Raw genomic sequence first — 16,501 nt, 5'->3', positions numbered from 1 at the left:
TTCAATGAGTAAATTATTTGAAAATAAACAATATTAGCAGTTTTCAGCTTCCGGTATATCTCATCATTTGTAATGACATCATACAAATAATGTTATGTTTATTGTATGTATTGTAGAAAATAACACATTGGACTCGCTATACAATAAAACCAAAAGAATTATATTAAGGCATTGTACACGAGGGCTATGTCAAGGCAGTTGATCGTATCAGTAGGGTCGTATGTCGCAAGAACATTAACGCGCTTGTCACGTCAATAGTCAAAATTTTAAGAGTAACTGCCAAGTACTACTTTTTTGGATGAAGGTTGAGATGGCCCAGTGATTAGAACGCGTGCATCTTAACCGATGATTGCGAGTTCACACCCAGGCCAATGAATATTCATGTGCTTAATTTGTGTTATATAATTCATCTCGTGCTCGGCGGTGAAGGAAAACATCGTGAGGAAACCTGCATGTGTCTAATTTCATCGAAATTCTGCCACATGTGCATTCCACCACCCCGCATTGGAGCAGCGTGTTGGAATATGTTCAAACACTTTCTTTAAATGAACAGGAGGCCTTATCCCAGCAGTGGGAAATTTACTGTTACTTTACTACTTTTTAAAAACATGGTACAGTACATTGTACATTATATTACAGTCAAGGAATAAATAATATTTTTTAACAGTTATAATATCAGGAAGGACAATTGAACTTGGCTCTCATTTTACATTTATGTTTTTGATGGGATATAAGTTTTATGTAAGGCATTTAAAATAAGATATATATTAGAATGGATTTGTATCATGATACGTCATAACTGCTAAGTAATTTCAAACTCAATTTGACCTTTTGTTTTTGACGCCTATAGCTCAAAAATATACGAAATTACACAGATATCATTCCTACAACTAGCACAGTTACATACTTAATTTATATATAACACCTTCAAAATATAGTACTATTAGGTTCAAAAGCGATTTGTATGAGAAGGTAGACGACACTATGATGCAAGGTAATGTAAAATGAGTCTGTGGGCAGCTTTGAGTGATGGATCGTGTATGGTAATATAAAGCTAAGTACTTAGATAGTTTGGAATTATTATTATTTTGAATGCTAATTTGTATACGTACGTCATTTTGTTGCTGTAGGCTGACTACCACAAGTAGTGCACAAAATCTTACTTGGATATTGATTATACTCTGGTCTTAATACAAAGACAGGCTTATTATTATTATTACAGACTTGAGAATAGCCAACGACTACTTGTTACTGTCCTGTGTTGTCAGCAAATAAAAATAAAGGGTTTTTTTATTCATAGCATTCCATTCTTAATAACAGCCCAGTGTTTGGAATAAGATATTGATTGCACTTCTGCTGTAAGTCCTCTAAAAGTATTGGTTTTCGTGTCACAGCCTGGCTCGTTTCCCTTAAAATACCTGCCGTAGATAATACCAAACAGGACAGAACTCACATCATAATAACAGACTTTATAATTGCTATTTGGTCTGATGAAAACTAATTTGGTCATAATCAAAATAGACTATATTCAATTAAAGACATCTCAATTAGAAAGGCATATTACCGAATTCGATTCCACCGATATTAGAAAAGGAACTTTACAATATGAATAAAATGAAAATTCCATATAAAGTTTTTGTATCGCATTTTTATTGTTTTTTATTTACATTATACGTACAAAATGTCGTAAGAACCATTTAATTGAATCTTAAATTAATACAATGTCATAATACTTATGTGCTTATGATTTTAATAGAAAATAAATATCACACCGAAATACAATATGAATAAAACTTATAATTATTATTCGCTTACATAATTATTTCGAGTTATTTTTGTAATGCTAAAAAAGTTCGCGTATATATCTGTTCGAACGTTAGTGTGATCGAGTTTAAATCGATATTCAAATTTCATTCGATATATATTTAAATAATCATGTTACTTTGCAGGAATCGCAACAATTTTGTATGTAATATTTGTAGTGACAAAGTCTGGCTTGGACTGCGAGCGAGCAGTTTGGCAGTTTGTCTTCGCAGTCTGTAACAAAAAAAGAAACAATCATAATTCCCATAAACTGACAACTCAACATATGTATGCTCTACTATAATGCACGACTCAGTGGCTAGAAAACGCAGACAAGTATCGCCAATACTGCATTAGTTAATTGTTATTATAATTCACCACGTCCTCGCCTTGGTGAGCTCAGATCCCGGGGACGAATTCTACTAATTAGACACAAATCGAATTCGATTTAACTTCTACGTAAAAATTAACCTCAAACACAGGAAATTTAGGACCCCGATAAAGTTTTATCCTTATCATTCAACTTAGGCCGCAACTGGATCATTGCATTTGCAGAGTTGGTAGTCAACTAAACAAAAAGGATTGCCTATCGATTTATAAAATTTTGCGTGTATCTGTAACAACTCGCTTTGAAGTAGTCTTGCTTTACTAATTTAAACTCCAATGCTAAGGATAAAGGATTAAAACATAACATCTAATATTGAGTAAAATAAAAAAGTCAGTAAAGTATATTAAACGTTTAAGTAGTTATACCTTTCTTATCATTGAATGTGTTATAGTTCCTTTGTGTGGTCGATACTGGTGTGTGTGTTGCCGGTATTTCCGTCCCCGATTTTTGAGACTCTGAAAATCGGTCGTATATTAATACATATATTTTTAAATGTGTGTAGAAGTCATTACTTATGCTATAAAAATAAATACCTATACAATTTTATTAAATGACTGTACATTGTATTTAGCAAAAGCATTATTTACAAATATGAAAAACACATAATTCTATTTTCAAATAAAACATTCTTGATAAATATTTAATATAGAAAAAAAAAACAAAATAATTTCGTAAAAAAGAAAATAATATGTATATAATTAGAACTATTACCGATGGTTAAATCAGGTGGTATAGTCGGTTCAGTGGTACACTTGGGCTCACAAGCGCGATTAGAGTGCGGTCGGGGTGTGGTACAGTCGTCGTCACCGGCGGCGCTGCCGTCCCCGCGCGCGCACACGACTGTACGTCGTTGTATTCCGACACCGAGCGTGCAGTTACCAGTACACTAAAAATAAATGTTACATTAATAAATGCTAGTCTTAAATAATTTAATAGAGAAAAATTTAAATAATAGTGGTTTCGATGGATACCTGATTAAAAATAACTTGTTTTTGTTACATATAATGTGAGATACAATTACAAATATATTTAAAATTTAGAACAATTTCGCGGTAATATAAACAATAACAATTTTATTTTAAAGCTTATGTAAAAGAAATATACAGACAAAAAGGGTGTGATAACGCTTTTTCCCTTTGTAACGATATCATCAGAGTCCTTCACCGTATGTAACAATACTTGTAAAAAAATAAGTCTCTGGACGCCCAACAGATATGATAACTTAAACTATCCGAAAGGCTATATGGCTATATGGTTAGCGCTGTGGGTAAGAGAAAAGAGGAGTCTGCCTATTGTATGCGTAAAAGAGAAGAAAGTCAGACAAACTAGCGCCGTAACGCGTTACGTAACGAAGCGGTTTACCCTCCCATAAGAAGTTATCACTTAAGAATCCATACCTGTCCCCATTCACTAGAGTACCACGCGGGTGGGCATTCGTTTCCACATTTTCTTTGATGCTCAGGCTTAGCATCCTTACAGGCTGAATCTCGAAGGTGCCTCCCACTCCCCCCTATGCAGAGTACTCCGCGAACTTGCATACCTCCACATGGAGATGAACAAGGTGACCAATCGCCTAGGATTAAAAAAAATCTCATTAAAAGTTCATGAATACATTATTTATCTACCTTTCCACCAGTTTGATTACATAAGACTACAAAAGCAAGTTCGATGAAAACTTTATCAAATATGTATTATCCTATTATAGGTCAGATGAAATGAATTTTCAGTTTATAAGATCAGATCAAAACATTTGTTATTAAAAAAAAAATCATAAACACAAACATCCTAACGCACAGAGACGGAGAAACCTGACCCAAAAATATGTTTGCCAAAGTTTTACTTTTTAAAAGGCACGCTCATTATTATATTCCAAATCTTCAAGTGTTCTTATGACTTTATAAACTCAACAGGTAATTATTTATAATAAAAAAAAACATTGAATTAACATAAATGTGCTTTTAGCGTCTATTAACTGTGCTAATAGTATATTTATACAAATATTTTGATGACGTCATTATAACAAAAATATGAAGCACTAGAATACATAAACGTGTAATATTTAAATACATACAACCTACCCATAAACCAGTGTCCGTCGTGAGGTTCGCAGGGCAGCGTTGGAGCGCAATTTCGTGACGATTCAGGGGATTTCCGGGGACAGCCGGAAGGATCAGCGCAACGGACTGCCCTCGTTTGTAAGCCTCCCCCTACACACCAGCCTACACACTAAAATAAAAATAATTAGTTATACCACCCACTGTGTACAGTCATAGTAAGAAAACCTTCCTGAATTTTCAAATTCAATCCTTTATCGTAAACTCTTAGTAACTTTTGAAGCACTAAACCGACAACTGCATATAAAATTAAACTTACATAGGATGATAACTTGTTTTTAAGTACATGTAATAAATGAAATAAGAACGCTCCGATAAAAAGTTACCTCTGACCAATCAGTATAAAGCCAGCTGCCCACTCCAGCACTGAAACTATATTCCGGTCCTAGATCATCATCAGATGTATTGACGGCTATCGTATATATGGGCCCATCTTTAAATGTATCTGTTTGAACACGTGACTTCAGACGATCTACGTGTCTAATTCCTGTATTCAATCCACAGTCCGGTATATTACAGGTATCTGTAGTTGAGGGCTTTGGTGCCGGACATTTTTGATCGCTTATCTGAAAACAATACGAATTCAGAAGATTTTTATAGAAAAAAATGTTTGAGTTATATATGAACCATTGTGTATAAGATATATTAAATTATATATTTATAAATTGTTTTTCCTTCGATTTAGAACATATATAGATAAAAGCATATATATTTGCAACTATATTCTATCCTCGATGACGTTAAATAAACAATTGTAAAAGAAATTTAATATCCGTAACGTAAGCATTAATAAATCAAATTGCTTTTAATCCAACTTACTTACCTTAGTAATACCTCGTGAGTGGTCTTGCACACATCCGACTATCCTAGTTCTGGTCGCAGGACCACATTGAGGACATGGTGACCAGGCAGCCGCCCTCCACCTCGGAGCACAGGGTAAATTACCGCACCTTCGTCTCTTTCCAGGTGGCGGGGACCCCGCACAGTGTACTGGTGATACCTCTCTATCTCCTGATAAGCTTGCCTCAACGCATCTGTATTTGCCTACCTAGTGTTACCAAGAATTTGAATTACAAAATTGCTTAAAAATTATATTTGCTTATATAATTATTTACAAGTTAAAGAGAATAATTGTTTTCTATATTTAAGTAGGTAGTAAGTAAGTAGCTAAAGCACTTGTGTTATGGAAAATCAGAAGTAACGACGGTACCACAAACAAACCTAAGACAACATAGAAAACTAATGAACTTTTTCTACATCGACTCGGCCAGGAATCGAACCCGGGGCCTCGTAGTGGCGTACCCACGCAAACCGGTGCACACATGGTGTTTACTATATTGTATAGCAGTAGCTTCTTATATAAAGTTTTTTGCAATACGATAAACATACCTGTATACCCCCTCCACAACTTCTAGAACATTGTGTATAGGAGAGTATCTTCCACATAAATTTCCTCCCACCAACGACATTTTCTTCTATAGCATTATCTCTGGATTCTTTAGTTAATCCAGCCGTGTCTGGGTATCCTGGATTATTCGTTCGATGCCCATCGAATCCGTGATGCCGCCTCGTGTGCTTGGGAATCACTGTTGATTCGGGTGGATTAACTTTTGTCACAGATTCCACGTCAACTTCGCCTGGTAGAGATTCCGTGAAATATTCGTATTTTATGTTCGGATTCGGTTGCGTGTACAAGATCTACAATAAAGATTCCATTACTTCAGTATCATCAACTTTAGAAAGGACATAACCGCAAAATCTATTATCATACCATAATATCGATGGCACTGTGTGTGGGTCCCAATGCAAAAACGGAGTCAAGACCACCTTCTCTGGTGTAAACAAATCTAGCACCAGTAGCCTCATATGTCCCTGGGGTGCTGACTGCAAATTCTCCATTCATAATATAAGAGCCGTTTGTTATCTTCAACGCTATAAGAAACACATAAAAAAATAAAGATTTTAATTTAAATGATGACGAAAATCCTGAAGATACCATGCTTTCCAAAAACAACTATTGATTTGACAATTAATTACTTTAAACAAATACTGCTATCACGCAATTGAATTCATTGATGAGTTGAATATAATAAAATAACTATATTTCAGTTAGACAATAAAATTGTAGGCGTCTATAATTTTATTGTAATTTAAAGAGATACTCGTTGACTTAGAGCCATAAGATCAGTACATTGTGCATGTCTAAACGTATTTAAGCGGTTCGCAATATTCATAGCTTGTTAGCGTACCTTTAGTTTACAAGCTCAGGAATTATTAAATGCTTTACCGACTTGTATCTTATGCATTGACCCCGACCTTTGGCCTTGGTTCAAACACATCGAGTTAATAAATGTTATACAAAATACGTTATTCAATGTAACATACGATCCACGTCTTTTAAATAGTTTAACGATAGAATGTAATATCTCTCACCAAAATAAATATTATGTACATACAAACATTGTATTATTCTTTTGATATTAGTAGATGAGTTATTGTTAGGACTTGGTTAATCTAGTATATAAAAGTAAATTAATGGCCTGTGAATGGTAGGTACATTGTATCCCACACTGCTCCTGTTTGTGTTAGGGAGATACATGACAAATTTCTACATATATTTATTTTTTATGCTATAGATTTAGGAACGAGCATAGGGGCAACTTGATGGTAAGTATACACCACCGCCCATAGACAATGGCGCTATTAGAAATACTAGCCATTCCTTACATCGCCAATACGCCACCAATTGGCAAATATGATTGGGTGGTACCTACCCAAATGGGCTTACACAAAGCCCACGTAAATAACATGAACTAAAGAATAATAATAATAATTGAAACACATAAAAATTTTGTGTTGCTTGCGCTAACCCAGATTAAGTATCACGCGTTCTAACTATTGGAACATCTCGACATTCGAAATTTGACTAATTGATTTCAAATAATGCGGAAACATACGCAAGGTTAGATCCATTCATAATCCGCAGGACATCGCAGGCGTCTATTGTTGCATTTACGAATGATTTACGAGCAAGCAGACGTACAACATTGATTGATAAGTGACTAACCTAATGTTTGCGGCCCATTTGCCTTCATCAAAGGACCATTGACTGCAAACAAATGAATGTCTAACGCGAATGCGAACTCTGTCATGCGGAATCCATCCATCATTGTAATGATGTTTTCAACGGCTTAAATTGAATAAGCCATCATATCCTCCTATATAAATATTTCGAATTATCAAATTAAAACGAAATAAATCATTTTATTTACTGATATAACTTTGTCATATTCAATTCAATGCACTTTGAACAAGGCGACAAATTTAAAATAACCCGTCAATTAAAAGTGTGACACCAGCTCCTTTTCAATTAAAGGAACAAAGCTGTATTTTAAAATTTCGCTATGTAACATCTTATTTAGATAGTATATAAGACCACGAACTGATTTAATTTAAATTTCGAACATAAAATAATCATTCGCAATACTTTTAAATTAATTTAATTTGGTTCATTCATTTATTTCATTGTAAACATACACGTGTATGTATCTTTGTCTATATATTAAATGTAGTACATTAATTTATTTTAAACATATTATTATTTCATTGCACACGCATTTTTACTCATCTCGTACTACTACATCATTCTCGTTTCTTTCCTATACCTAACGGTTGCCTGGAAGAGATCGCATTACCGATAAAACCGACTCTTATGCATTTACATCTCTCTGAACGTTTAGTTAAGTTTATAGGCTTACAATAAAAAGTATGATTTTTGTTTCATCTAATTTCATTATTTACTAAAAATATAATTAACATCCGGGGAAAGAAGCGGTATTAACGAGTTAATAATTAATATTAGCATTAGTAAAAGTCAGTGATATTGAATAGATATAAAACATACCGATATAATTATCGCTGGATACGATTTCCGAGACGTTGAGCCGACAGGCGCCTCTGGGTACCGTTGTAACATAGGAGTAGCCGAGAGGTAACCTCGGACGGGAGAACAGGCCGGACACTAGCCGCCGTCCGCAGCGCACGTCGCGACTACCTGCCACCGAAAGCACATCCCGGCCTACCACCTGCGGTTAAATAACCATAGATATTATTGACACTCATAAATATCACAACAAAGGTTTTATAATAAACAGACCGTAAAAATGTCATTCGAAATTAGGACATCACAAAAATAAAACTAGTATTGATATATGGACCGAATTTATAACCGTCAGTGAACAATGAAATCGTCAAGTTCAGGAAATTTATTACAATAAAATTAGTTATATTGTTACAGTACAGTACAGTAACAGCCTGTAAATTTCCCACTGCTGGGCTAAGGCCTCCTCTACCACTAAGGAGAAGGTTTTGGAACATATTCCACCACGCTGTTCCAATGAGGGTTGGTAGAATGCACATGTGGCAGAATTTCGATGAAATTAGACACATGCAAGTTTCCTCACGATGTTTTCCTTCACCGCCGAGCTTGAGGTGAATTATAAACACAATTAAGCACAAACATGTATATTATAGCAATGCTTGCTTGGGCTTGAACCCGCAAACATCGGCTAAGATGCGCGCGTTCTAACTACTGGGCCATCTCAGCTCGTTATATTATTGTTAACTGATGATTAAATAATCGGCCCCGATAAGTAATCAATTAAATTTACACATTGTTTTAAAAAATATTAAATTGTATATTATATTATAAAAATATTTAATTTTCTTATAAACTAAGCTTTATATATTTTGTAACTTAAAAAAACTCATTTGTATATAACGAATACTGAAGTAGCCTCAAAAGTGCTTTTCGAACGTACTTAAATAAAAAATAAGAATAATTCACGAACTTAGGAACGAAAATGGATAAAACATTTTCATTCATATTAGATATTATTTGTTTACATGTACACATGTTTACATTTTAAATCAAATATTATTATATTAAATGTATATATGTTCATATAAAAATGTATTTTTAAGGTTTATTATGCCATTTTTTCAATTAAATAAATTTATTTTAATTAATACAAAATCTATAAATATTGTATTAAACTATATATATAAATATAAATATTGTAGTCGGTAATAAATACACTTCAGTTATCTTGAAAACATAATAAATATTGAATTAAGTATGTTAAAAAACGTCTCTGATTCATAGAGAACTACCGAAAACGATCCTTAAATAGAACACGACACTCCTTTGCCCATATTGTCAGAGCAGGTTAGGAATTCGTAATAATAACTCCATTAGCAAGGAGTCTAGCGTGAAGAATATCTATTGGGCGACATCACGGCGACATTTAATCGCTGATAGTTGACAAGAATACAATCTGCCTAATGGCTCTACGTATTGTTCAGCGGAATGTCATACTCGTACTGTACCAACACATTATGATACACGACCCTGATTATAAATATCGAGAGATCTAGAAATACGTACACGTTACAGAGAATTGTTAGATACTCGCTGCGATCGAAAACTTCGATAACCGTTGAATGTCCGAGAAAATGTTTTGATATATTGTTTAATTTGTCAAAATGTGATTTTGTATTTGTTTAAATTTTGAGTAATGTGTCTTTTGTCACAGCTATATTAATTGTTTCCACATTAACATAAGTTTATTTATTCCAATATTGTTTAGATTGATATTCAGTTTTTATTAGATATTGACATTTTTTTTATTGTATAAATATTTTATTCAAGACATGATAGTTGCCTTAATTATTCCAATTGTGTAGATTGATTGCATGATTCAGTGTAAATAGTATAATTTTTGCATACGAAATCGGTTGAATATGATAAGGACATAATTACTGTAAGATCTTATGTAACCATATTCTTGCAAATAAATTTCATTTCATTTCATATGGTATAGTAACGGTGTGATGTTTGTTTTCCGCTGAGATATTGCTCGAGAAATATCATATCGACCCCATCTCTTGCTAATATCAAAGTTCGCGTATTTAGATCTCTATAGTGAGTCGTGCTGATAGCGAACGATTTGACAGATTGACACTAGTTTACTGGAAACGGATATTGGAGCTCTTGCGAACGCCAAATGCGTTGAAATATTGAAGTTCTCATCTACACAACAATAATAAAGCTGAAAAACGTGTTTGCTTGAACGCGCTTATCTCTGAAACTACTAGTTCGATTTGAAAGAATATTTCAATGTTAGATAGTTCATTTATTAAGAAAGGCTATATACCATAATTTTACAGGCTATTATAGGAGCTAATGAAAAATGACTTTTATATATTTGACGAAGATTTACTTGGGAATCTGTCGACTTTCTAATCCGAAACATGTTTACGAAATATATAACAACAACAGCCTGTAAATTCCCACTGCTGGGCTAAAGGCATCCTCTCCCTTTGAGGAGAAGGTTTAGACCATATTCCACCACGCTGTTCCAATGCGGGTTGGTTGAATACACATGTGGCAGAATTTCTATGAAATTTGTCACATGCAGGTTTCCTCACGATGTTCTCTTCACCGCTGAGCACGAGATGAATTATAAAGACAAATTAAGCACATGAATCAGCAGTGATTGCCTGGGTTTGAACCCGCAATCTTCGGTTTAGATACACACGTTCTAACCACTGGGCCATCTCGACTCTCTAAAATATATAACAATACCTTAAAAATAGCAACATACAAACACTCCGTGTATCCTATGTCTGACCTAAACTAGTGTGAAGCATAGAATATTTGCATTACAAAATTGCGTTACTAAATTTTGCTCCAATTCAGAAATAAACAAACAATCAAATCTGACCTCTATAACATTATTTTAAGCGTTAAAATTGAATCCATATTATTGTTTTAGGACTATTAATAATATCCGTTGTCCTCGTAACGTCTGACGTCACAACGAATCGAAAAAAAAAAATTTAAATACATCGTATTAGTATATTTTTACGATATTTGCTATCTACAAATTTACCTAACATTTGCTTATATAGATACAAAGTTGATGGTCGAGGCGCCGGCGCTTGCAAACACCGATCAAGGATTCTGTTTACAAGATGAGTCAGATAAAAGCACGATTACGAAATTTTACATTAAATTTATGTCTTATATAGGTACATAAGATTATGTATCTATGGTTTTATTGCTTTTTAATAGATTTGATTCTAAGTATTCGAATGATTAATTTTTTTAGTTTGTCTTCTTAATGCTGGACACATCAAATAATTTTATATCAATGTTTTGATTATTTTTAAGTCGTTAAATAATTTATGAATAGCTAGTTTACGCACGGGGCTTCGTCTACCTGTATTGTACCATAAGTGCGTTATTGTACTTTTGAAAAAATGTATGACAATAGTTAATTGAGTAACTAGTTAAGTGAGTTATTGTGGACAACAAACGCATTGTGACATTTATAATATTCGTTAGGATTTTTTTGCCATTGTTAAATATATTTACTATATATTTCAAATAAATTAAAGAAACTGATATGATAGAAAGTATTAGTATAATTAAAAACAAATTACATAATAAATCAGCTTCCTTAACGACAACATCTGACCGGCAAGAATGACCCAACTCCTTGAAGTATATATGGAACAGATTTTTATTAAACTTAACAAATAAATCAAATTGTTACTAAAAACACAGCATGACAGATGACTTTAAAAAAATACTATTACATTAAAGATATATATATATATATATATATATATATATATATATATATATATATATATATATATAATTTCAATCCAATGACTATAGCAATATATTTATAAGCCATTTAATTATAATATCATTAGTGTATATTACTTTTGTGATTATTTTTTACGATCGAAAACGAGCTTCATGGTATCTTTATAATACGTTTATGGAGCTAATTTACATCACCTCATTAACATTATATCTTATTCCATTATTTATATAAATTACTGAATACTCTTCGCGGTTCCGAACGCTTCGAATAGAGTGATCTCGTGTCCGCCGAATTTATTTTATTTTTATCGCCTTTTACAAAGTGAAGGTATTAAAAGGTATATTTATTTCTCAAATGATCAAAAAACACGTTTTTAAAAATAGAATATCAGCTGTGATGTAATAGCTATTTATATTTTAAAAGAGAGTTTTAGAAAATAAATATAGGAAATTATAATAGTTAGTTGTGTATCCTTATGATTCCAGATGATAATGAATTGCAATTTTTTATTATTTATTGTTTTTAGCCTCAGAATACTTAATTTGAAGCAATCAGAACATTGACTATGGTGTTCAAATCCCTTTAATAGGTAACTAAAAACAGCTGATGGTCTACAAGTAGCTGAATATCATTTATTTCAATCATAATTGAGAACGTTGTTATTTCAGTTTTTAAACTAAAATAACTCAATCCGCGAATATATGTATGTTACACTTATAATATCTTATATATTCATATATAATAATAAATAGCTTATCCTGAAAGAGAATTACAAAAAAAATCAAATAATGACATAACATTTTAAATATTTATTTATAACGAATCTTTTTGCTTCTGCGGTTAAAATAAAAAATGTATAATAATCAAATAAAATAACAACACAAAAAGTTTCTATTCCAGAAAGTGTTTACATGTTTAAGCGACGCGTCTGTTTGTACAGATCATATTTTGTTTTCGCATAGAACTGTTAATTATTACTTTACATAATATAATAAACATTTGTTTATTAAAAGTATAAATAGGTATTTACTTAAGATTTCGTATACTTATTTATTTTTATATTTAAACAATAATAAGATATAATGTTAATTTATGTATCAAAAACAATATGTTACATATTTTACGATTATCTGCTTTTAAAAACATTTTAAACGAGATAGTGCAATCGCAGGAGTTAATTGAAAAGGAAACAAATTTGCATTTTATATAAAAGGGTTCAATAATCATTAATGTCATATTTTAAGACATTCCGTTATATTTGTGTAATGACTATATTTGCATGGAAAGTTTTTTAAAATAATTAATCCTTTAAATTTTTATAACACCTCGTTTTATTCCGTCCACTGGTGACCTGAGGGCTGGTTTGTTTTTTTACCCAGATGATCGGAATTGAGATTCAACGAGGCAATGCTGCTAGCATTCTCGCCACCATTCCATGCGTTCAAGTTTTATAAGTATATTTAAGGTATCGTTTAAAACTTTTTTTAAATATATCAATTCATAATAATGAAACTCAAGAGGTATAAGCATAAGGAGTTGTTTTTTACTGCTTATGTTAGTTACTTACTTAGCGTGTGATTGCCAAGATTGCCCTGATGGTATGAAAAGGATTGTTAAATGATTATTGCAGATTAAAACTCAGATCAGCAATATTTAATTTGTCGAGTTAAAGATTCATCTTATGCTCGATGAAGGAATGCACTGTGAAGAAAGGCAAGTCCACTCGTATTAGAAGTAATTTGTGGAATAGCCTAGAAGTGTGATGGATGGTGATGATGACTGCTACCGACTTTATTTTACTAACCAACAAAATTGAGAGCAGAGTGTAAGTTTGCATATTGAATAAAGAATAAGAGAAAGCACCCACCACCTAGATGGGCCGAAATGTATCTCCGAGTACAAAGTCCATGCAAACAAAGTCACGGGACCAGCAAATGTCTTAACAAAATATTTGTGAAATATCTTATAAAGAACGTCTTGTCTTTATTTGGCTAATGACTTTATACAAATGTAAATTAGCTAGTAAATTTATATTAATGCCGGCGCCGTTTTACCAACGTTAGGACTGTCATATGCCTGAGAATTTTAATGAACTGAGACATATTTATTATGCTATAAGGCCCAGTGGTCACTGTAGCATATATTTAATTTACTTTTGAAAATGTATTAACCAAAAACTTCATCATTATAATAAAGACTTAACACCACTTAAAATAACGACTTATGACATTATAAAACTATCATGCATATAAGCTTAAATTATGTACTTTTAATTATTCATGTTATTAAATCGTATTAACTTCAAGGAATTGAAGATTAAGTGTTAACTTTAGTATGAAAAACAAAATACGCTCTTAATCTTATTACTAGCTTTTACCAGTGAAAGATTAATAAAATTATTGAAATTAGTACGAGCAAAGGTCATCTCAAAAAAACCCTTTGAAACTTTGTCATCAGTCGTTAAAAATCAATTAAGTAAATATAATGTTGAATATAAAGAATGAATACGTAAGGAAGCAACGTATAAACATTCTAACTAAAAAAATATTTATATTTAGAACATTCTAATTAAAACATGATTTTGTGAAATAAAAATATATAGAATAATTAGCGTGTTACAATCAAACTTGTCAATTAAAACAACCTAAAATAAAACTTGACAAATAAACACAAATGTATTTCTCAAAATATAGAACCTTAATTCACGTAGAGGTACTAAGGTTAATAATATTTTCTTAAAGTTTACAGTCATTATGTACACACATAGTTACTTTCAACTACACGTATATACACATATAATAAGCAATACGACCTATCCGCCAAAAACCCGTATATCACGCGTACATATAATCCAAACCTAATCTAAATTTTCAGTTAAAGAAATGCCCTTGTCAGTCAATATTACCCTGTTCTGACTGTGACGTAAATACCAATAAAAATAGTTGATTTCATTATGATCACCGTAATCTCGGCGCAGTTCTTAATCATCAAATACTCAGTAATGTATTGACTTATAAATCAAACGAAATACGTAATTGAAAACGTTCACTAATAGGCCATTAATTAGAATTAAGTGTGAAACGTATTACCTGTCGTTGAACGTAAGTTCGTGATTAATATAATTTATCAATGATATTGTATTGATCAAAAGTTCTTAATAAATCTACGCTTAATTTGTAAATTACATTTAAATTGATTATAGCATTTGTATTGATAGTCAAAACATGTTTATACTCAAATATATGATGCATTAAATACTTAAATTCTATTGAATAAATTACGGTAGTGTACCCTTGTGAGTCTTGAGAGTTGATGTCTAGTTGGGCTTAACACTAATTCATCTATGTATAAATATGTTTATAAGTATAACAGTGAAATACATTTTTCTACTCTGTGATCATTTTCTAGGTAAAGGTATAACAGTTCAGTACAATTTTCTAATCTGTGATCATTTTGTTTTTTTTATATGGCAGTTATTGTAAGGCTTTAGTCTAAGCGAAAAAAATGGGAGAAAAAAATACCAGTTCGAATTTCGAACACTGACCGAACAGTATCTGTAAAATTAGATTAGATGTTTTGAGATTAAAGATTTTAATATCATTGGACAGCATGGAACTCAAATATGTCATTTTATTACAGATGAGGTATTATTCTATTATATGGAGCACCTATTATTTATTAGTATTTGCTGATTAACTACTAAATGGCACTGCAGTTATTATATTTATTAAAAGATAACAGCAAAAGAATAATTATATCAACAATTCAATAAGAGTTAGACAGTTTTCCTAACAACGCATTTAAATAATAGATTTTATTTATATAAATTGTTTGCGTGCTTTATATTTATGTGTATGTGTGGCCGAACCTTAAAATTTAGTTTATTATTTACACATTCGATGTGACAAGTATTAATTATAAAAACTCTGCGTAATTGTTCAAAATCCTTAATTAAACTAATGTTAATATAAATCAAATTAAGAGTGCACGCCGGTTGTCGCCCACAGCCTTGTTTACATCTAGCTGTCACCATTAATATAAACGATAAATTATTTGATCGTTACACTTTAGTAATATAAGAATTTTAAAACGTTTTTTAATGAGATGAATAATATTACACCTTTAAGTTTATATAAAGTTAATGGATCAGAATGTACTTTCTGAGCTTTTACTGTACGCACTAAAGTGTAATCAAGTTAAAGTGTATCTATATGTTTATGACTGGGTGGGTGTTTCTCTAATCTACATTGAACATTTCGAAATAAAAAATTAAACTCACTACCATTGTTGTTTCCGTTCTACTTCAATATGGATATAAAAAAAAAACTTCAATAAAAATAATTCAATAAAATACTTCTTACCTAGTACCTATTACCTAAGTACCCATACAATATATCACCAGTATTAAGCATAATTAACCCTATACACGAAGTTAGGTAAATAAGAGGTCATGCGGTAATTACAACTCACAAATCTGTCATAACACCTCGTATACAAATCGTAGCCATAACTCCTTA

At 31.9% G+C, this 16,501-nt stretch overlaps 1 protein-coding gene across 1 annotated transcript in view; it reads right to left on the bottom strand.

Annotated features, from left to right (window-relative positions):
* Nucleotides 1–1,628: 1,628 nt before the first annotated feature.
* Nucleotides 1,629–16,501, bottom strand: part of LOC124537358 (thrombospondin type-1 domain-containing protein 4-like) — a 97,707-nt gene continuing 82,834 nt past the window's right edge. Inside the window, exons 8-17 of the mRNA XM_047114185.1 lie at nt 8,210–8,390; nt 6,077–6,237; nt 5,695–6,003; nt 5,129–5,353; nt 4,632–4,871; nt 4,270–4,417; nt 3,589–3,764; nt 2,903–3,077; nt 2,557–2,646; nt 1,629–2,037 (exon numbers count right to left, since the gene is read on the bottom strand). Coding sequence (XP_046970141.1) covers nt 1,934–2,037; nt 2,557–2,646; nt 2,903–3,077; nt 3,589–3,764; nt 4,270–4,417; nt 4,632–4,871; nt 5,129–5,353; nt 5,695–6,003; nt 6,077–6,237; nt 8,210–8,390 — 1,809 coding nt within the window. The 3' untranslated portion in view covers nt 1,629–1,933. The remainder of the gene's footprint in view (nt 2,038–2,556; nt 2,647–2,902; nt 3,078–3,588; nt 3,765–4,269; nt 4,418–4,631; nt 4,872–5,128; nt 5,354–5,694; nt 6,004–6,076; nt 6,238–8,209; nt 8,391–16,501) is intronic.

The sequence above is a fragment of the Vanessa cardui genome, chromosome 18 (genome assembly GCF_905220365.1).
Source record: "Vanessa cardui chromosome 18, ilVanCard2.1, whole genome shotgun sequence".
NCBI lineage: Eukaryota > Metazoa > Arthropoda > Insecta > Lepidoptera > Nymphalidae > Vanessa > Vanessa cardui.
Note: the sequence above shows the minus strand (reverse complement) of the source record. Positions and strands in the feature narration are given on the sequence as shown.